This window comes from Saccoglossus kowalevskii, chromosome 10 (assembly GCF_978046115.1).
Source record: "Saccoglossus kowalevskii chromosome 10, keSacKowa6.1, whole genome shotgun sequence".
Classification (NCBI taxonomy): Eukaryota; Metazoa; Hemichordata; class Enteropneusta; family Harrimaniidae; genus Saccoglossus; species Saccoglossus kowalevskii.
The window spans coordinates 18,052,299-18,074,353 of NC_140650.1; the positions used below are offsets into that span (position 1 = coordinate 18,052,299).

The window sequence follows — 22,055 nt, forward strand, 5'->3', positions numbered from 1 at the left end:
GACCCTTCCGAGTGGCGATATCTCCGAACTTCGCTTTGTGGTTTGCTAGATTTGACCACAACATCGGCAACTGTCATACCGACCCTCACTCGGCAACGTTCCTTTTATAGCTTGCTAGGATATAGCTGCGAGTATATGGTTATATATCCGTGAGTAAATTTGGCTCAGTAGACCCGTGATCGTTTACCAAATACAGGTGTGTAGTGTGCAATCGGTTGAAATAGTGGTCTTTCTCTGTTTACAAGCCCCATGAAACACTCATCAATAATGGAGCATGGCTACACTCTGTCTGCGGGCCGTATATTTCGGCCGACAATTGTCTACCAGTGTCCGGATGTACACGTAGAGCAGGCTCCAAGCACCGCGCTTGGTTCAGCTCACAGTATGTATCTCTGTCCAAGCCTCCATAGTACGATGGAGAATTCCGTCGTGTCGAGCTGGTGGTCCAGGACACCGCCTGGATTAGTCAATACGCGATCGGACTACTATGACCCCCCGTCTTACATTGCCTGTAACAACCCCATGTGTCTTCCCAGGTGGGTTACGCCAGAGTTTTCTAAAACGGACTTCTCCAGCCGTCCAAGGCTGTTTGCCACTGCGCCATCATTACCAGTTACGAAGCCTGTCTCAAAAGAATTCTCGTTGCTCCGTCCCGATGTCATTTTGTCGGGAAACTGTGAACCCATAAACACTGGGTCCAAGTCAGATACACTGACCAGGCTCAAGGAATTTGTCAACATTTCCCATGGCGGCGTTGATCCAGTCTCCATCACCGAAGTCGCCGCTGGTGGAACTTTGGAAGAGAACACGAGATCGAGAGATGAAAAGAAGATGGAAGAAAAGAGAAGGCGTTTCCCGTGTCCAATTTGCGACGTGTCGTGTTCCAATAATGGTCAACTTCGTGGCCACATACGAGTTCACACAGGTAAGGGTTGGCATGTTTAGTGTTTGGTTGTTATCGATAGTCGGTCGTGGCAAATTTAAGCTAGATGCATTTTGACATCACACGTTCACATGCCATGACCACCTGTTGCGGTGCAAAAAGTCACAGTGAGGCGACTATATAATTTTTGAAACAAAATACCAATACCTGGGTAAGAAAGATGGAAAAAAACAGTGTCTGTGAAATAATAACATGTTTCTCAACTTATTGTGCGTTGCTTAATTGCACAGGAAACACCATAGTTATTAAAAGGGGGCAATCCGGCGTTGCCAAACGCGGCTGTTCTGCGATAGGGCTTGACTGAATACAAAATAACAGTTCTCTTCATTATTCCATGGGCAGTGTCAGACAAAAATGAAGAACACGTATGAATCTATACAAGTTCTTTGTTCAACAAAAAAACGCTCGACTCCTAGGACTGGGTACGACCACTTTATGCTGTGTTGCACGATTTTAATTCGCCATCAATCATCGGGGAAAAGTCTATCACTTCAGAAAAGGTTACCATTGTCGCTAACTACACTCTGCTATTTCATGTCAGAAAAAATAAATAACTCGTGCCGCCCGATTAATTAAATTGGCACTACAGTGCATAGAATCGCACCTGGCGGAACAAGTAGTTTCTGTTTTGTTTATGTTTTAAAAAATATTCGTAATAAAGCGCGATTTCATAATATATTCGGTTCAATATACACACATATATATATGGTTGGAAGCCATGTAAATTAAGTTCTGTTTACTCTTTATATATACAACTATATTTATTTTAGCATACCGTAACTTAGAGTCCATATTTGTGACCATCTAGTATATAAAAGACGAATCAGAACGACGGGCCTCCACATCGGCGCTACGGAGTTTCTTAAACTATATATAGTGGGATTTCTGCTTGTGTAAACTGGCGACAACGAGCATCTTTGCTAGCTTTGTACTGTACCACTGCCCGGTGACATAAGATAAATTGACGAAACCAGTCTCGTATGTCAATGTCAACTGCACAAATGAATATCGTCACATTCCTGACGTTGATTTGGTTGTTAGTGACGAATCTGTTGCGCTTGCGTGTTTTCTAGCGTCTCTACATTAGCAATAATGATTATATACGACACTAACATCGATATTATGGTATAGTAGTTGCGTTTGTGTTGTCTTCTCGGGTAGCGTGGAGGAAAGGCATAACAATCAAGCTTTAAGAGTGGGACACACTTAGTGAAATAGTTGCGTTTGTGATGTTCGAATCCCGTACATGTGGTGATATCGACTCGGCCTGTGGAGTGTTCCGTGGACGCCATATCCCGGAGTACCTTTATATGTATTTGCTACGTCGGTTCAAAATTTATGCTTACGCTTTGAAAACAGACTTGTTTAAATGTTCATGTATTTGCTTTTATTTTGACGTCTATTGGTGTGAATGCCATGAATAAACATGCCCCAAATCATGTTGTTCAGGTTTTAGATGTGTTGACCCTTCAACTTCGAGAAGTGCTACAGTACTCAGCGTGTGTTTCCATGGTAATTGGAAAGTAGTAACGGGGTTTTGAGGGTGTAGACGGGCGCGTGAAATTGAATTGAAAAGTGTCTTTTGGCACAAGTATACTAAACTTTTTAATCACTGTGTTTGCTCCCCCAATAAAATCCGTTGAATTTCCATATGTTACAATGTGGCCAACCCCGTTGCGTAGCAACTGCTCATTGTCATCATTCTTTCTCTTCCAGGCGAGCGTCCATTCAAGTGCGACAACCCGTGTTGTGGTCGCGCCTTCGCTAGAAACGAAGAACTGACTCGACATAAAAGAATCCACACCGGCCTCAGGCCGCACCGTTGTACCATCTGTAACAAACGATTCGGCAGGAAAGACCACCTGACCAAACACATCAAAACTCACCTCAAACCCGCCGAAAAGAAAACATACGTGTGCGAAATGTTCGGATGTGGCCAAAAGTATAGTCGGTCAGATGCACTGGCAAGGCACCAGTGGACGGCTCATTCCGTGAAACCAAAATCAAACTGTAGAAAAAACACGACGCCGCAGCAGTAAAATTCGTTTTGATTAAATAAGAAATAAGACTCGTTTGTATGTGGTAACAAGGAGGGGTGGGGTGACTTAGCGCCACTTACATCGAGATTTGTTTTACTTAACTGTTTATTCAGAAACTGCATTCTATGCAAACCTACCTCAACAATAATGTTGTATTTTTACAACTTCATTCTTAAAGCGCGGTGGTCGTCGCGCAGCGCGTGTTCGAATTTCATGTAAATAAACAATGTATTTTACACGCGTTGTATACGTCGTTGCGAGTTCCATATCGAACAGGACGCGGCGCGGCGACTGCCGCCCTTTAATTTACGTCTCTCCTCGCGAACAGAGTCGCAAGTTCTCGATACATTGCTTAGTACGGCTAAATCAAGTTTCATTGGTTTATATTTAATCTTACTTTTGATCGCCTTATCTTAACAGTTATCGCATTTTTACATGTGCAGTTCCCTCCCCACTTCCAAACTCGCTTAAATATAATATTGTATCTTAATATTTATCTAGAACTGAACTGAAAGGTGACTTGTCTGTGCTTTGTCACAACCACTTCAATGTCTTTGCGGATATTGCTGTGTATTTTGGCACGCCACTCTCTACCATGCTCCCGTCCAGTTGACTTCCGTACGCATGTGTATACGTCATGACTCGTATTACAGATTGACAATCCACCAGGTGTTTTACGAGACATTTACACAATGTGTTCGCAACAAAACCAGTATATTTAGGTGTTGTGCTCAATATATTACACATTTGCGAAATACCTAGAAATAAACAATTTTTTTTTTTTCACAATATTACTGTTTATCTTTATTTTAGCTGTTATCCATGCCAAACTTGATGAAAAACAGACGTAGAGGGTCTGATTTTTTTTTACATATGAAGTTAGTTTATGGTTCCTGGTGTACAAACGACAAATTCTGCCTTTAAATAAAAGAATCTAAACAAAATAACAACAAAATATCAATAAAATATCAATAAATTAATTAATTAATTAATTAAATAAATAAATAAATAAATAAATAAATAAATAAATAAATAAATAAATAAATAAATAAATAAATAAATAAATAAATAAATAAATAAATAAATAAATAGACAGGCAGACAGATAGACAAATAAATAAATAAATAAATAAATAAATAAATAAATAAATAAATAAATAAATAAATAAATAAATAAATAAATAAATAAATAAATAAATGGACAAGCAGACAGATAGTCAAACAAATAAATAAATAAATAAATAAATAAATAAATAAATAAATAAATAAATAAATAAATAAATAAATAAATAGGCAGACAGATAGACAAACAAACAAATAAATAAATAAATAAATAAATAAATAAATAAATAAATAAATAAATAGACAGGCAGACAGATAAACAAATAAATAAATAAATAAATAAATAAATAAATAAATAAATAAATAAATAAATAAATAAATAAATAAATAAATAAATAAATAAATAAATAAATAAATAAATAAATAAAAATGAAATATGTCTATAAAGAAGTCTAACAATGATCTTAATTTATTCAGATTATATTGCTTACATACCCGACTGTGGACACTATCTTGTGGCTAAAATACCACGAAAGTAATTGAAAAAAAAAAACACCGATTAACGCTATGTTTGCAAGATTCGCCTAAGACGTCCGGTGTAGTCGGCGGTATCACCTAAGATGGTTGGAAGGAGGGAGTTGAGTGTGTGGAGGCTCTCGGCGTGTTCTTGAAAGCAGTGTACGATTCTAACACCGGGCTTGTAAACGCCATACCTGCATTTCTTTTGCCGCTAGCTTTTCGCGTCTGTCACCAAGACTTGAAAATGTGGTATTGGTATGTGAAATATTATATGTTAACCTTTGCTCGCTGTGACCGTTGTAAAATTGATAAACGCCGACATGTTTAGTTTAAATGCTCTTGTGGGTGCTTCTACAATAAGGATTACTATTTATGACACCTTGGCAACCAGCAAAAGAAATAACGGGGGTAGTTATGACAACGAACGACCGTAGTCAGGCAATTGGATAGTTATGACAATGGAGTGACACGGTCATGACCGTGACAGAACTTGAAGAAACTTTGTCTATGAATCACCGGCTACATGTCGCCTTACACTGTCTGGTTTCACGAGGGCGTCCTACATTACAGACAGAATGCGTGTCAGTGCAACTACCCACTACGGAATTTTCTTAAAAAGGAGCGAACATGATCGTGTGTTCCACAACAACAAAAATATTGGTATTATATACAGGTTCGGCGTGGCGACATAATGCTCTCATGATGTTACATTACGATAGCTCAAATAGCTTAGGCACAATTTAATGAGAACCTACACACCTGGTAACAAATCCACCCGGATTAGTATATAAAGCTGGCCGTAGCAACAAGACTGCATGAACACAACATAATATCGAATAAAAGTCTATATGAGTAAAAGAAAATACGGGCGTGAAGTTTAGAAGGGGTCAATGAAACCATCCACTCCAGGCAGTTAATTTACAGCGGCAGCGGTGAAACGTTTTCTGTAAATATGACTGTGAGATCGCTAGCGTCGGTTGTGGTAGCGGGTTGCTCATGGATACGAGTGAACCTGTCGCTGCGAGTTCACAAACACTGACAGTATCAGCATTGGTAACTTGGCAGGGCTGTTATTTCGATGGGTAGTGGGACCAGGGTAGAGGGACAGGCAATTAACCCGGGCGATTAACGCTATCTTCTAAAAGCAAATCTATTATGCGTACTATGCTTCGTACTCTTTTTGATTCATATACATCAAGGTTACTAAAAAAGACCGTGTATTTATACCAACTTTGGTGCGCATAATTTTGAGATGCGCCATATACCAGATATGGTCAGGGTGACCTTATTTGGAAAATGGAAAAAAACCGACGGCAGCGGGGGGGGGGGCTAATTTATTTGCAATTCAGGGCCTCGTGTACGTATACAAATAGAAGAATCATCCTTAATGGTGACATATCAGTTTTTTCAATCTTGTTCGGTCAGCTTGACGATGCTTTTTGTGAGAGCCTCTTGAAATTCCCGTCACTCACATTGCAGTTGTGTATATATACCGGTAAGTTAGCACCACAGGCGTCTCTCTGTGTCGTATTGAATATGGGACTCATGTCATGTGACGTTTACACCAATTTTCAAACCGGTTCATTTCGTGTAGTAATTTGCATATTATAAGTGCGTTCGGCATAACAGGTATGCATACCAGATGTACTGATTTCAAAATTGATAATTGTAATTGGCATTTCTGATTATTAGGCCAGACTTGTTTTATTCATTGTTTCTCGAGTTTTTATAAGGCAATTTTTTTGAGGAGGGCGAAAAATAAATAAAATTAATTCTTTTTTTTTCCATTAGATTTGTGTGATTTTCAAAGAATTGTAAGTGAGAATATTGATCGGCGAGAAGAAATGAAATAAAATGTTATTCCTATAACAAGGTTATACAATTTTATTGTATAACCTTGTTTCACATCTGCGTCAGACTTCGGTACTTTGATCATGATACTCCCACGAAAATGCAACTTGGATTTGTTATGCGGCGGGCGGTAAAAACATTAAGATAAGAAAAATAATATTTTTTAGCATTTTTTTTTGCGCTTACAAGTCGGTGGGCGCGAGAAATTACGCTGAAATAAAATTTTATTTTTATTTCATTTTTGGCTCTTGTTCATTCGGCGGGTTCGCGAAACAAGGGATAATAAAAGTCTAGCCTTAGTACCAGGTGTCAACTTGTATTATCCAATCAACTTCTTCTTCGCGGAAAATAGTTACGCTGGCATGAGATACCGGTGATTTTCAATACAACTACGTTCATCTCTTAGACATAATTATGTGGTCACGCCAGTATTCCAACCACTTAGGGACTGGTCATTTTCTTTTACCTGGGGGGTGAAAAACAAGGGGGTATAGCATTTTTAAATGCGCAAAAAGGAGCATGTCTTTACACTAAGTACCTAAGGAGAGGCGATTGATTTACTAGGACACAAACAAAAGTTCTTGGCCACACGACTCATATGCTTTCTATGTACACTATATTAGTATCTGAATTATTATATTCTAATTCTATGTGGATATGTTTTAACATTAAGAAGAGTAAGGTGTTATATTTCCACAAAATGACATGATTTTCAGATGTTTGGAAGTATCACTTTGGTTATCACCGAACTCGGCCAATCAAGGTCATGGTACCAAACTGACAGTGCAGGTGAAATAACGTGACGCAGTCAATACCACTGAGACAAAAGTTAAAAGCCTGTGCGAAGTGGAATTGACGTCACAAGGCATGATTGAATACTCACACACACCCCAAGGTGACCATGTTTATCATGATTTGTGCAGATTGTTTTGGTATTTTTGGTATTTCTACAACTCTAGTCGCAAAATCGGGATACTGTAAGGGTGACGGCCTTAGAGGCCCACCTGTCGTTCGTCCCGCTAGCAGCTCCGGGTGTCTTTGTATAAATTGGTTTATTGCAGGATATTCATTGTAAAAGAAAAAGAAAACAAAAGTAAATTAATATCGAATCTTCTCTTGAGAATGGTGTTGCCAAAATCAAATTTCACACTCAATTGTCACGGTGCAGCTGTATTGTTAGATGGCAATATTACATTACTGGTTCATTGTCCTCTCCATCATGGCACTGTGTGAGTAGGATATATTTTTGTCGGTATTATTGATAAACAAAGTTGTGCTATTTGTCTAGTCCACAATTCCTATATAGATTACTGTATATGGGGACTGTGTATATTCCCATCTCACTTGGTCAATATTTGGAAGTAAAGTGGAATAAATATTGAAAGTCTATGCACAAAATTATTAAATATGTTAATAATTGTTTCCCAAATGTACAACTGGCCATCGAAACCAACACAGGGTGCATGACTAAGCCCACCAACTCACATTGACGTTGACTCGACAAACGTCTAGTACCCGGATGTAGTTTCGTATATTTTGTCCACATCATACTTGGAAGTTCATTTTTGCGTGATTAGTAACAAATTGCAATCTGTATGTATGTAAAATGATTCGATAAAGCGTCTTAAGATTATGGGGCGTGTAACCAGGCACGAATGGAATTGGGACACTCAACACGTGTTCCAATAAAAACACTCTGATAGTTTCCAATAAAAACACTTAGAAGTCACTGAAATGTCAATGCAACTATAATATAATAATGCGGTCATCTGTCACCATGTACACAATAAGGACGTTATATTATAATATACGTGTAACAATATTATTTCATATCACTTATGTAGGTGCATTCCCACTTTGCGGATATGTAAGGTACCATCTTACATCGTGAGCTGGGATTAGACCGTCGTGAGACAGGTTAGTTTTACCCTACTAAAAGATAAACAACGCTTGGCGAATTCTGCTTCGCAATGATAGGAAGAGCCGACATCGAAGGATCAAAAAGCGACGTCGCTATACTAGAATACAGCATCACATTTTGAAATGGTGGATGAGTGATGATAAATTGACTATAGAATATAAATTTAAGCGATTTGCTAAATTCCTAAATTGTCTAAGAAATAATACCTTCCAGTATTCCAGTGTGGGCAGGCTAGCCACGTCATCATTTTTTTTAATTTTTTATGTCATACCTTATGCTGGAAGCGATGTTCGTCATACTTGAAAAGTGTGAATGCAACTTTTATGATATACTGTGTGATTATAATATTTGGTAATGAACTTGTGTCATTTGTCTAGTTCATATCCCCGTCTCCTTTGGCCCATGTCGAAGGTGTATGTGACCAATGAAACAAACATAGGATGCCTAAATAAGTCTGTCAACATTCATGTTGACAGGATGCACGGCACGTACCCGGATGCCATATATCCGTATATTGTCCCTATCAAGGCCACGACCTTATTTAATACTTGGGATTTCATTTTGCCGTGATTACAGGGGATTTGTAACGATACATGTTTAAGTGAAATTTAATCTCCATATAAAAAAGCTTCGATAAACCGTTTTAAGATAAAGGGTGTGTGTTACCTGGCACTCATGGAATTAGTCAGCTAAACTACTGATAGTCTGAAAACGGTAAACCATCAAAAACAATTGTAATCACGGCGGGCGGTCATAGGTCATACCGGCCCCTATGCACTATAAGAACTTTATGTGACACTATTTAACATCATGATCGTCAAGCAGGCGGGGTCAAACAATTGCAATATTTCTTCAATATTCCAAATAGTTATTCCTCACTTTACATACATCTTAAAAGTCATACACGTGATTCGTCACTAGATGGTGATTGGTCCAACAATAAAACCATACAAGGAGAGGTTTACAGTTGATGTAGCACAGGGCGGGAAGGAAAATATACGGGTCTCATCCCAAACGCCCTCTGTAGTTTATGTTTCTATCCCACAGTCCTTCGCAAAATCCAATATTGAGTTAACACATTTCTTCCCTATATGAACGGGGCATTACCGTGGTCAGAGCATGGATCAACACGTCCAGGCAGATTCATTACACAGAACGGAAGCAAATGCAATCCCAGCATAATCACTATTCCAATTACCATGGCAACATAGACCAGTGTAACAGTGAGCGCGAGGACGGGCGAGAATGTAACGCTATTTGAGGAGCAAAAGCAAGTCTTGTGGCCTTCTCGCTTCCAACGAGATCTCGGCGGTCATTTTTGTCGAAAGACTAACTGTTGTGGTAATTTATCCCACTGCCAAATACCACAAATACACTAAACTCGAATAAAAATGTTGAATGAATGAAAATTTGCATTCAGATATTCAGACACGTGATATTCGATTTTAAATCGATTTTCTTTTTCATTTACCGGGCGGTCGCTCCATTTAACCACGTGGTGAGTATTAGAACCGTATTCGTAGTTTTTTCTCTTTCACGCATTTTTTCTGCACACTGTCTTACTTATCGCCGTCGTACCAATACTTGAACTAAACATACTAAAACACGTGTCGTACATCCCACGGCACACACCGTTCTATGTATCGTGTGCGACTTCAGGCTTCAAGCAAATACATCCATCACGACTTAGTCCCACTCTATATTGAACTGGCCATGAACATGATAGTGGTAAATATCAATCGTCGGAAAGTCCGTCAGGTCATTTTTTATTTCCAAAAAACGAATGAAGCATAAAAATGCACTTTTCGACAATTGTGCTTTATATTTGACAGTCAAGATCACCACTATAAAACTATGATTTATTGGGTAATATGACGTCATCTTGTAGGAAAGTATCTGCAATATTACACCTGTCGTAAAATTTTATATAATTTCCAGTAAAATTACTAATCAGGGTGGGTGTAGGATCAATTAGGGGACGCACTTTTTTTTTTACAATGACGACGTTGTTGCACTGCATTGTGGGGATGAATGTATACAAATAACGGCGGGTTTGTGAGCGCGTGCCTCTTGTGCCCTTCTAAATACGCTATTGCTATTGAGGCGTATTATTATTTCAGCAATGCCTGACCTATGTTGCCCAATACTGGCTTTTAAGACAATCGTGACATTGCACGACTCATCATTAAGAAAATTTCATTTGTTATTTATGTTTATTAATTTTGCAAACTTACTCGTCAGATAGCATGAAGTGCAACTATTATCAGCGAAGACGGAGTATTAAAGAAAATTATTTTACGCAAAATTACAGTAGATCTCAGACGCAAATGGACGCCGCCCCTTCCCCAAATGTGTGTTATTGTCTCAAATAGTGTGACGTCATCTTATCCTCGGCTCCTTTGACCTATGTCACTGTGGCGTGGAATTTGGAAGTATAGACGCGATAACTCGAGAGAATGGAACTTTGAATGAGGAAAAAAATTCTCCTGGCTGACTTGTCTTAGCGAGATATCTCGTCGACTATTTGCGTATCGTGTTCTGGTTATTATGTCACGGTTCTTACGTATTGTTTTTTTTAAGCAACTGGATGGACGTTAATAGTACACAGTAATCTCGATAGTTCAACAGTTTTAAACGAATATTGCAACAATAAACAAAAATACAAAACAAAATACTCAAACATATTCAGATTCATTTTGCCGCATAATGACTGCTGTACGACACGTCGTTACTCTAGTCATACTGTTGTTGAGTTCGATGTCACGATATCTGATACGTATTAATGGTTCGTCATTACCCGACCCCGAACATTCAGTTTATAGTAGACTACGTTTATAATTAACGCTATCTTCTTACTTTATACAATAATAACGGGTTGGACAGAGATCAATTGAGTTCCAGTTACTAGGTGACAGGTGTTTTATTGCAATATTAAAGATATCAGTATGTGTAAAACACTCTATGGGTTATCATACATGACATAAATCATAAAATCAAGTTTTTCAAAGTCATGACCGGGTCAATTTCTATAATACTAACAATATTTGTCGCCATGGTGAAGTGCGCGTTCGAATTTAGTGTAAAGACAAGCACTGTACACGCGTTGTTTACCTCGCGGTAAACGCATGTGAAATCTGTTCTTGAAGTAAAAAAAAACGCACGAGTGAAATGGGGCTTAAAGATACATAAGATAACAATAATTGATATCTAAGAAACGATACCGCATTGAATCTTATACGCTACTGAAAATAGGGGGATGCGTGCCAGCGCTCTCTTGTGGCGGCCGAGGAATCTATGTTGTTTTTGTCGGCGTGGTGTTCGCATCCGGTGAGGGCGTAGTTCAATAACAAATTACTATTATTATTATTATTAAAGGTTCGAGGACAGCGGTTCAGTTTGCTTGTGGTGTATCAAGTGGTGTAATCGAGATCGGAAAAACAAATATCAAGTTCAAATCCGTTGAGATTCACAGAACCATTGTTCGTTCATGAATTAAATGATGTCGGGAATGTATACTAGTATTTTTAATTTATTGTAAACAAGTACTCTGCTCACAATTATGTATTTTTTGTAACTGAGTGACGAAATTGTGTCATGCCACCATCAACGGCATACCGTTGAAGGAGCGTACATAGAGGGCGTCACGGCCTTATTCCAGCTGAATATGGCACGCCCTCTTTGTTGGTTGTATAAACAAATAGGAAGGTATTTAAATACGAAGGTGTACAATACTTTATTTTCGCTGAAAGGTACCTCTACCTGACATATAGCCCTGAGTACAGTCCTGTAGGTTGGCCTTCTTCCGCTGATCATTGTGGGGACCGAATGATCAGCGGAAGAAGGCCAACCTACATTACTGTACTCAGGGCTACCTGACATAGGGTTGTGTTAAAGAGTACTAGGGAGGTGTATTGGTAAACATGGCTTATCTCCTGGGCCAATGGGAGAAACTGGTTTATAGCGGAGAGTGAAAATCAGCACCATTCCAACAGAAGGGCCGTAGATTGATTGAAATTGGTCTTTGGCATAGGGGACTCACACAAAATTTACGTCACAGTTGCATACTAAATTTTTCCATGTCGTATTATCACCACTTGTAGTGTTTTTTGAGGGGGCAAGGGTTATTTTCGTTCAACGTAATTGCAATATTTTTTTGTTCGTACAACGTAAATTGAAAAATAAATTCTGTAATCACAGGCTAGACGTACAACGTAATCAATCAAATATTTTTTCGTACACTGTCAAAATGTGTAATTTTTCTCGGTACGTACAAGAACTTACATCCAAATAAAAAAAGTAGTAAGTAATGATCCAGGGGAATTACATTTTCGAAACTGTAAGACTAGATGACACAATTCACTGCAAAATTCAATTTTCACTGTAAACTGTAAAAATGTCATTTTTCCTTGTAACTTGTAAAAAGCCCTTTTTATTACCCGTAAAACTGTATCAGCTACCCCCCCCCCCTTGCCCCCTTCTTTTTATATCGTTTTCACTGAGCATCCGTCGCTGTATGTGTCACGCCCTCGGAGTTCAATTACAGTACACGGGAAAACGAAAGCATAACACATGTAGCGAATGAGGGAGCTCTTCAAAATAAAGCTTTCGTGGTTTTATTGCAGATTCGCAATAAACAATAAAGGTGTTTGTTGTATGAATGAAATACTATGAATATAACAACGTTTTATAGCATGTCGCCGAGTCTATCTGCATACAGGCAACTATGAAATCACTGCAAACGCACTTGAAATTTCTTTTTCCCATGATGCCTCAAATTTGGCGCCGCTGTTTATTATCACGTGACCGGGCCAAGATGGCTGCCTCTAGTTGACATTCCGAAGTTTGTCTGCAGTTTTAATCGTCCGGAATTAAATACGTGAAATATACAAAATGGTTTTGACACGTGGAAAAGCGTTCGAGATTTTAGAGTTGTCATACGGTACGTAACATAGCCTAATACATAATTTTCTGCCCGTGTCGCGTTGATCTTTCGGCGATGGTCGCATAAGTGTTGCGATGTTGACCTACGTCCGTGTTTAGACATTTGTTGTTTTTTCCTGGTTGTCCATGAATCCCCTTATCTACCTGCAGACCTTATCACTGTATGTTTATACCGGACACCAACTTAACAAACCTTCACAAAATGTGTGTTTTGTTTCACCTTCTCGATCATGATGATTGTTTTCTCACCCTACCCGCGATCACAGACGACGACACTTAGCTAAAGTCAGGTTGCTGCTGGAGTGCTGTGTTTGCATTTTTTTTTTCCCGTTTCCGGCAGATATATACACTGGAGCTAGGTATCTACACCAGCCCTTAATTACGATTACGGCTGAACATTACGTATACAGCGTGATGTGTAGAGCGATCGTCATTGATCTTGTTTCGTGAAACGAGTCAGACATCGTGTTTAAGGTTCTTGACATTATCTTGTTACAATGTACCGCGATATGTAGGTTATAAGGTCAAAGGTGAATCTATTTGTGGCAGCTTTCTTGCCGTTTGAGGTTTGTTGTAGTCAAATACAATCGTGGTTATTTTTGTTTATCCATTCGTGAGATTTTTAAACGGCGATGTAATTAAACAACCAGGAAGTTTCAAGCATGGTGCTAAAAATATTTTGTCTTGTATTTACCTGTATTTACAATTGTCTATTACGTAAGTGACAAAATAGATTGTTTCCTATTGTCTTTGTTGACACCACTGTTTACACTTTGTGTACTTTACATAAGTGTGTCTCTTTAGTTTCATAATAATGTAGAATACTTTATTTTCGCTTGGAATTTATTTTCGCTGAAGGAATGATTCTGTGAAAATAAAATCCAGCGAATATACTTTTTTTTCTATATTTCACATAAAACTCAACAAAATTCAGTGAAAATAAATTCCAAGCAAAACGCCCAAAAAGCCTTTTCAGCGAAAATTAATTCCAGCGAAAATAAAGTATTCCACAGTAGATACTGGGATATGCCATTGCCAGTTGCCTACGGTGAATTTAATTTTAGTTTGCCTGCGATAAATTGTGTAATTTTGACAACCAATGGCTAAGAGTAATTTCAAACCATGAAATATTCTGTAAAAATTGTTGTCATTTAGAAATCACGTCATCAACTCACAGAAATGTAAATTAAACAAAAGTCTCTTGCTTGATATAAAGTGATAAAATCATAATTTTTTATTGCTCTCAGTTTGCAAATTGGGCAACCCCATTTTGAAATTTGGAAGAAGAAAAATTGTAGCAGGGATCTAACCAGCCCAATGCAAGTGCTGGTAACTCATAAATATTATTGGGCTACTAATACTGTGGAATACTTTATTTTCGTTGGAATTAATTTTCGCTGAAAAGGCTTTTTGGGCGTTTTGTATGGAATTTATTTTCATAGATTTTTGATGAGTTTAATGTGAAATATACGAAAAAAAGTATATTCGCTTGATTTTTTTTTCACGGAATCATCCCTTCGGCAAAAATAGCAAAAATAAAGAATTCTACAGTAAACATGAATGAGCTTGGTTACACACTGCAAATGTTTTTTTAATCAAGTCAAAATATTATTTGTTTATTTTCAAGTATGACTGAGCATTTAACTATAAAATATATTATTGAAAAAAAAATAAAGAAAATAATCTGTTCATTTTTTTTGTGCTTAATAAATGCAGTACTGTAAAAACTCAATCAATTCGGCCATGTAAAAATAAATATTTTTGGGGGTGGGCCAATTGACTGAATAAATATAGAAAATATGTTTCCGAAGTGGTCGATTTGTTTGAATAAATTTTCAACGTTTTAAAACTGGGTTCGAAGTGTGTATCACCGGTAACTGAATAAATATATCGTTTTCCCGAGATTAGAGTAAAGGTGTAGTACTAGTCTGGGACCTCGGCAGTTGCCTTAGTAAAAAATGAATCGATTTGAGACATGGCTAGCGAGCGACAAAATAAGTACTAATAGCTTGTCGGAAAACTAACAGTGAGTGTCTTCCCCAGAGAAATCGCCACTTTTATAGGATGATACTCTGACCAGCCACAACATTATCACATATTCTTTTGAAATTAAAGGATGTACATCAGTCAGTACTCAGTGTGACGTACAATGTCGAAATGATAGGCCCAGGATTCACACCTCACGTCGTCTCGTCTGCCACTTTACCGTAACCACGCACCGCTACTGAAACCGCTTCTATGAGAGCGCAGTCTTCACCTCACGGTCATGTTTTTTTACCCACAGTTAAAACAAAACAAAAAATCCACCCGACTTTTAAACGAACAACGTTGCAAGATGAAGTTTAGAACATAACTGGGACGACTGTGTCGAAACAATCCAGCCGGTGATTTTATTTGGGTCAACCAAAAAAAAAGAAGATATTTTGGCGTGACTGTGTAAACAAAACCATGTTCAATAAAAATGACGCTTTCACGCTACACATTGGCGACTTTGTATCGACTTACTGGAAATGCCGAAGACGATACAATTTGCAAGTCGGCATTAATTAATTTTTTACCCCGTTAACATTAATAATCTACTTGACTTTTAAACAAACAACTCTGCAGGACAATGTTTCGAACATTACTAAAACGACTGTGTTGAAACAATCCAGCAGATAATTTTATTTGGGTCAACCGAAAAAAAGAAGATATTTTGACGTGCTGTGTGACTGTGTAAACAAAACTACGTCCAATAATAATGACGCTTTCACGTAACACATTTGCGACTTTGTATGACTTGCTTGAAATTCCAAAGACGAGAGTCAAGTGTCGGCCTGAATTTTGTTGTCCCTAAACCATGGAGCTTCGTTTCGTCAGTGATTGCTAGCAATGACTTAAAATATTTGTTCGTTGTCGATATTTTTGGCGTCGTGATGAGAATTTTCTTAGCGATTATTTACAACTGATGTACTGGGTAATTTGTAATGACAATCAACAGAGTATATTTCACCATGGACGTACTAGAGATTTCACACGTCTTATGTACAACCACGGTTGACACCATGACTGCACATCTGGCGGATATCCCGATTGCTCATACCATGGAGCTAAAAAAAGAAGGAGAGAGGACCCTATTGTCTTTCCTGTGTACCACGTTAGTTGGTTCTTGTTTGCTTAGCCAAAAGATAAACAATCTCTTCCCTGTTGTCTGTTTAATCCCTTCTAATTGGATTACGTGATTCATGTATATTCGGAACGCATTCGGTATTCGCCGGCACACTGTGTGCAAAGGCCTCTGGAACGGAGAGCGCGATTAGAGTTGACTGCGCATGGCTGCGCACAGTAACAAACAGGTACAGTAATCTTCCAACCTAGCGGCGAACCATCGACATATGAAATGCGATCTTTACTGATTGCTGGACGTCGCTCGCAGAAAATGAAAATAGAGTCTAAAAGCCAACTTCACAACGATAATAAATCAAGTTGAACTGTTTTGCAAATGTTTGTGGAAAATTTGGTAATCAAGCCTCGAAAATCGTCAACTCACGGAGCACAAAAATGTTGTAAATTGACGCCAATTCTTGAATAATCGTCCGACTGTTGTGCTTCCGGTCTTCAAATACGCAGAATGACCTAATGTACCAATCACACGCCACTGCGCATACGCAGTGACCTTATTTGTTAACTGCGCATTCAATTTTATGAGAGGGGCGTACATCTCACTTGAAATACAGGACTACGGCACATCTCACTGTGCAAACATACACCAGCTATCGTGGATTTCCATAGAACGAAATTCAATGGGTTTAATTGGATAATCTGGGCGTGAAACAAAGGGAGTTTATTGGCTTATATTGCGTCCTCTCTCCTTCTTTTTTTAGCTCCATGCTCATACCATGGATGTAAATGCTTATACATGTACATTGTATTTACGTGATAGATGTGTGAAAATATACCTTTGTTGAGAGAGTGACGTAAAACCGCGCGGTGTCATCACCGGGCGAACTAATTGAATACAAACAATAGACTGACTGGACAGATGGCCGAACTTAACGGATACATTTTAAAATTAACCATGACACAAAAAATAGGTGGCCGAACTATTTGAGTGGCCGAATTGATTGAGCTTTTACGGTACCCTCTAATTTGTCTGTGTGATACGAGTAAGCAAAGATATCCAAGCAATTAATTTTTTGAGTAGATTTAAACAAATTGCAGAAATCAAAATTAGACATTAAATAAACCTAGAATTCCATAAAAAAATAAAACAATTCAAATATTTTCGAAATGGGAAGACTGTAGACTAAATATTGCTAACAGTCCATTATTAGTGCAATGTCTACGATCTTTACCACAAAAACACTAACCTTCAATATAATATAAATATAAATACCTAATTATTTGGCTAATTTTTGTAATTTATTGTTTGTACTATTAATATTAGCTTTCCAAAATTTTACATTTAATGAGGGATCTGCGCTGTGGTCAGCCCAGGTCAGCCTACATGTATGTCACTAAGAACTTCCATGCTAAGAATAACCGATAAGAACAAAAGGTTGCCAGCCAGCACCATTATATTGTTTGTGATGCACACAGGATGTCAACCAACAGACCATCATTCTATTGTCCTTGTCAATTTTAATATACAAATTAAAACAATGAGAACATTAACACATAACTTAAAAGAAATACCATTGCTGTTTAAAATCAACGTATACCTGTGACATCGGCCAAGAAAAAAAATTGTGTTTCAATCTTACTTTGGTTGACATTTTGTTTGAACAAACAAACCAGACTGGAAAGGGAAGACAGTGATAACTAAACAGAAGGAAGGTTCACCATTGCAGTTTAATTCTGTGTAGGATTTTTTGAGGGAAGTGTCAAGTTGTCATACATTCAGGGATTTTTTAAACAAGGGAACAGGGGCGCAGCGCCTCATGCCATGGCCATGCGCCACCTTACCCCGAGGAGCAGATCCTCTGGCAATCATAAAATTTTGATTGACCAGGGATCACATGTGGCCACAATCTTTCACTGTGACCAGTCTGATAGTAATGTTGGCTCCAAGGAAGCCATAGAATGCTCCATTTTAACATGGAATTTTCAACCCCCCCCCCCCCCCCACTTGGTGGCGCCACTGAATTGCAGAGCTTGCCCTTGCAGTTTTTTGTGCTTCATGAAATTAAAACCAGAACCCATGTTGTGTGAAAGATCTAAAGGATAATTATTCCTCACTATAAATGTGATTTACCAGCATTCCATTACAAAAGAAAACAAAACGTTTTTGATTCCATAATACACATTTTTGACAGTAATTAACGAAAGGGCATGTTTTGAACAATGGCTGACCTGGTCAGAAGTCAGTGTCTCAATGATACATATTTTTAATGTGATTCAGAAATAAATTGTATTCATTCTTCATTTTTATCAAGTATTTAAAAGTTAAATTAAGTAAAGTGGTTATAACACTAGCCACCGTGACGTTTGACCTGATGGGTCAAGAATGTCACATGGTAATACTGGTAGAACAAAAGTTTTCTGAAAGTGAAAGTGATTCCTAAAGCTTGCATTGCGTAACCATGGACGTACTAACACTAGTACGTCCATGGTTATTAAACTACATGTTATAGCACAATATTTTGGTATGGAAAACTGCATGATGGTTTTCGAAAGAGGTGATTAGCAATTTAAAAAAATATAAAATAAGTGGTGAAAAACGAGTTGAGCACAAAGTGTTTTAGGGTAGCGGGCCCGCAAATACTTGTGACAGGTAGTCTGCAACTCTGAAGTCACCTTACCTAGACTAGTTTCATTGTCAACCCATAATGTACATTTCCTGTGAAAAATAAACATGGGAATATACTAGAGTAGGCGAGAATAATCAGAAATACACACAAGTCAAGATCGGCCAACCGAAACTGCTTGAAGGCAGTGATAAAATTGAAAGGTAATCCAGCATCAATAAATCTATTATCATTTTTAAATTAGCTTTGAAGTAAATATGGTACCATAGTGCTGGAGAAACGACTCCATCTACCACTGACATCAATCATTTATTGTGGACTAGACGCAACAAAAGAAGTTTGGTGTCACAGAGTCACATTTTCATAATCAGCCGTTTATTTACTTACTGATTACGACAGGTATACAGTTGAAATGCTTAGCAAGCACAATTAACCTCCATTTTGAGCAGGAAAATAAATCACAGATGCTGACTCAGACATGTTTTTTTTTTCCGTTGATACGTGCAAAACATTTACGGGTGCAATAAACAAAATGGATAGCGGCGATATGAATGGTATATGATTTTAACAAATTAATAATATTGAATAATATATTTTTGGTAATATATCCGTATTAATTAGCTAATGGTTGACACTGTATGCAGTAAATTAAATTTCTATCAAAAAATAGAACAAATAAGACACCACCCTGAGACAATTTTTGACATGATTTACAATGGTAACAATGTGGCAAGATTTCTGGTGCAGTATTCTTTAAGACAGACCGGAAAGGGAAACGAGACAAAAACGATTTCAAGTTAGCGTGAGGGAATTAACGTTGTAAAGTATTATCGTCAGAGAAAGCTATTGTTTAAGCTAGTCTGTGATTGGTTGATGGCAATGTTTGGGGGATTATGACCAGTTTGTGACGTAGGCTTGACTTGGTGAATTGTCAATGTGGCTTAAACTATTTTATCGGTAGTGGATTCCTAGTAATATGATGTTGGAAATGGCTCAATCATGTACGTGTAGTGGTGTCTGCATTAAATTAAGTCAATTGAAATATTAATTAAATATCTAAATGACACCGGCTGTCAAAAAATAATGCCCGAAAAGTGGAATTTGAAAGGGCTAATTCAAGTCCCCCCATTGATTGTTTTTGACCGTTATTCATCAAAATCTGAAAGCGTACACTATTTATTGTCATAAATAAAACATAATCACTGCCATGATATTCATTGTCACATACATCCACTTTGGTATGACATAATCAACCTGAAAGCGGAAGAAACAAAAGTGGAGCTTGTCTGGAGCTGTTTACTACAGTGCAAGGAGATGACCCCTATTGTTTAGAAGCCTATTTATAGGCAATGCCAGTCATCACCAGACTGACAAGCATTGTTAATTTTGTGCACAGTTGTTGGATTGTCATACTCATGTTTATTTACTTGTAGGATAATCTGAAACCCATGTGTTCAATGGTTGGTTTAATGACTTGTGTTGATTATTATGATACATTTTACTGATCTTTTGTACGGGCTGTTTTATTATAATTGAAAATAAATGAAACTCATATTTCTATTAAAAAAATACCATGGTTCCTCCATTGGAAGAGCACCAAAAGAGACATATAAATACTTGTAATGGAAACATATTACTCTTATTCTGCCATGTTCTCCATAAATCAAAAGTGGGCGTGACCAAAAGTGGGTGTGGCAGGATTCACAGAAATATGTTTATAAATAAAAAACAGGTTGGGTGTTCTTATTTACAAATTTAATATCAAATTCATTTCAACTTTGTATTTATATAATAAATAAAAACACTGTCTTTTACAAAAATAATTACAATGGAATCTCAAGCAATAGCAGTTTTTCTCTCTTAGACATTATTCACCAATATCTTGTACATACTTGCAATAGCTTTTTAAGATCTGCCATATTAGTGGTTTCTTCGACCAGGACTGAGATCAAGTTTGAAGCACCAAAGAGTGTCTTCACGAATAACTTCACCAATATCTAGTAAATGGGCGTAAATTGTAGCGTGTTGGAGTTCTTGCTTCATCAAAAAATAAACGCACTTCAAGGCACCTATAAAATAAATAAAGAATTTAAAAGTAGAATAAAATACAATAAACAATGTGTACAATGTAGTGAATATTTTCCTGAACTGTTGGTAACCTCTATCATCAAGAAATAATTTTTAACTCAGTAAGTCGTGCAATGTAAACACATCACTCTGACTTCCTCGATACTTGAGTTTCTATAGATATGACATGATCAAATGATGCACAAATTCCTACGTTCTGATCGTTGACAACTGCACTGATTTTAAGTCGAACTGACATTATGTAGCTTGATTTTGTCCTCGCGATATGTGATATTCGGCTCTATCAGTCATGGATTCGATCCACTTCTTGGCTGTTGAACAAGTAACAAAACATACCTGAAAAAAAATGTGGTGAAAAAATGTATCCAAAGTGAGTCAGCGAAATCATTGAGGAATTCAGGAAAACTAACTCAGTAATGTCTGTAGCCATGTTGTTTACATCAAACCGAAGGGTAAATAATGTCATGACATAATCTGAACAAGCAATGAACCATTGCTTTATGTATTACAAGCATTGTGATCACATGCTACACCTGAAAGCGGCTATTAAACGGCTTGTGGATATTACAACAGTTATATTATAACAATTTTACATACTGACTCCTTCTTCATACCAAGAGCCACTTAAATTTCTTTGCCCACAGTGCGTACCATTCGCTACGATGTCTAGTATGCTCTGTTGACTTTGCCTTCTTAGCCTTAACATGTGCGGTACTCAGCGTCGATGGTGGTTGCTTCTGTCCCTGTTTTGGAGATTCGACTTTTGCTGCTTTGCAGTACTTAAGTATAGAACTCATTGCAGAGATACTGTAGATGTTTACTGCATTGCCAGTTTCAGTTTAGAGAGGGTTTAAATCTGTGTCAAAACAGATTTCCTGTTTTTGGTAATGCTGCATTGATTGCCAGTAATAGACTGTAACATGTACAAGGCAAAAGAGGTGTGAAGTTTTACCTATTGAATTGCTC

At 37.6% G+C, this 22,055-nt stretch overlaps 2 protein-coding genes across 5 annotated transcripts in view; both read left to right on the plus strand.

Annotated features, from left to right (window-relative positions):
• Positions 1 to 267: 267 nt before the first annotated feature.
• LOC102800652 (uncharacterized) lies at positions 268 to 2,982 on the plus strand. The gene is made up of 2 exons (XM_006825912.3): positions 268 to 925; positions 2,660 to 2,982. The coding sequence occupies exons 1-2, from the start codon at positions 268 to 270 to the stop codon at positions 2,980 to 2,982; spliced, it is 981 nt and encodes a 326-aa protein (XP_006825975.1).
• A 10,137-nt stretch (positions 2,983 to 13,119) lies between these two features.
• Positions 13,120 to 22,055, plus strand: part of LOC100368918 (uncharacterized) — a 46,297-nt gene continuing 37,361 nt past the window's right edge. For all 4 annotated transcript variants that reach the window (XM_085504321.1, XM_085504322.1, XM_085504323.1 and 1 more), the window contains exon 1: positions 13,120 to 13,273. In XM_085504321.1, the coding sequence (XP_085360447.1) occupies positions 13,225 to 13,273 (49 nt within the window). In that variant the 5' untranslated portion in view covers positions 13,120 to 13,224. The remainder of the gene's footprint in view (positions 13,274 to 22,055) is intronic.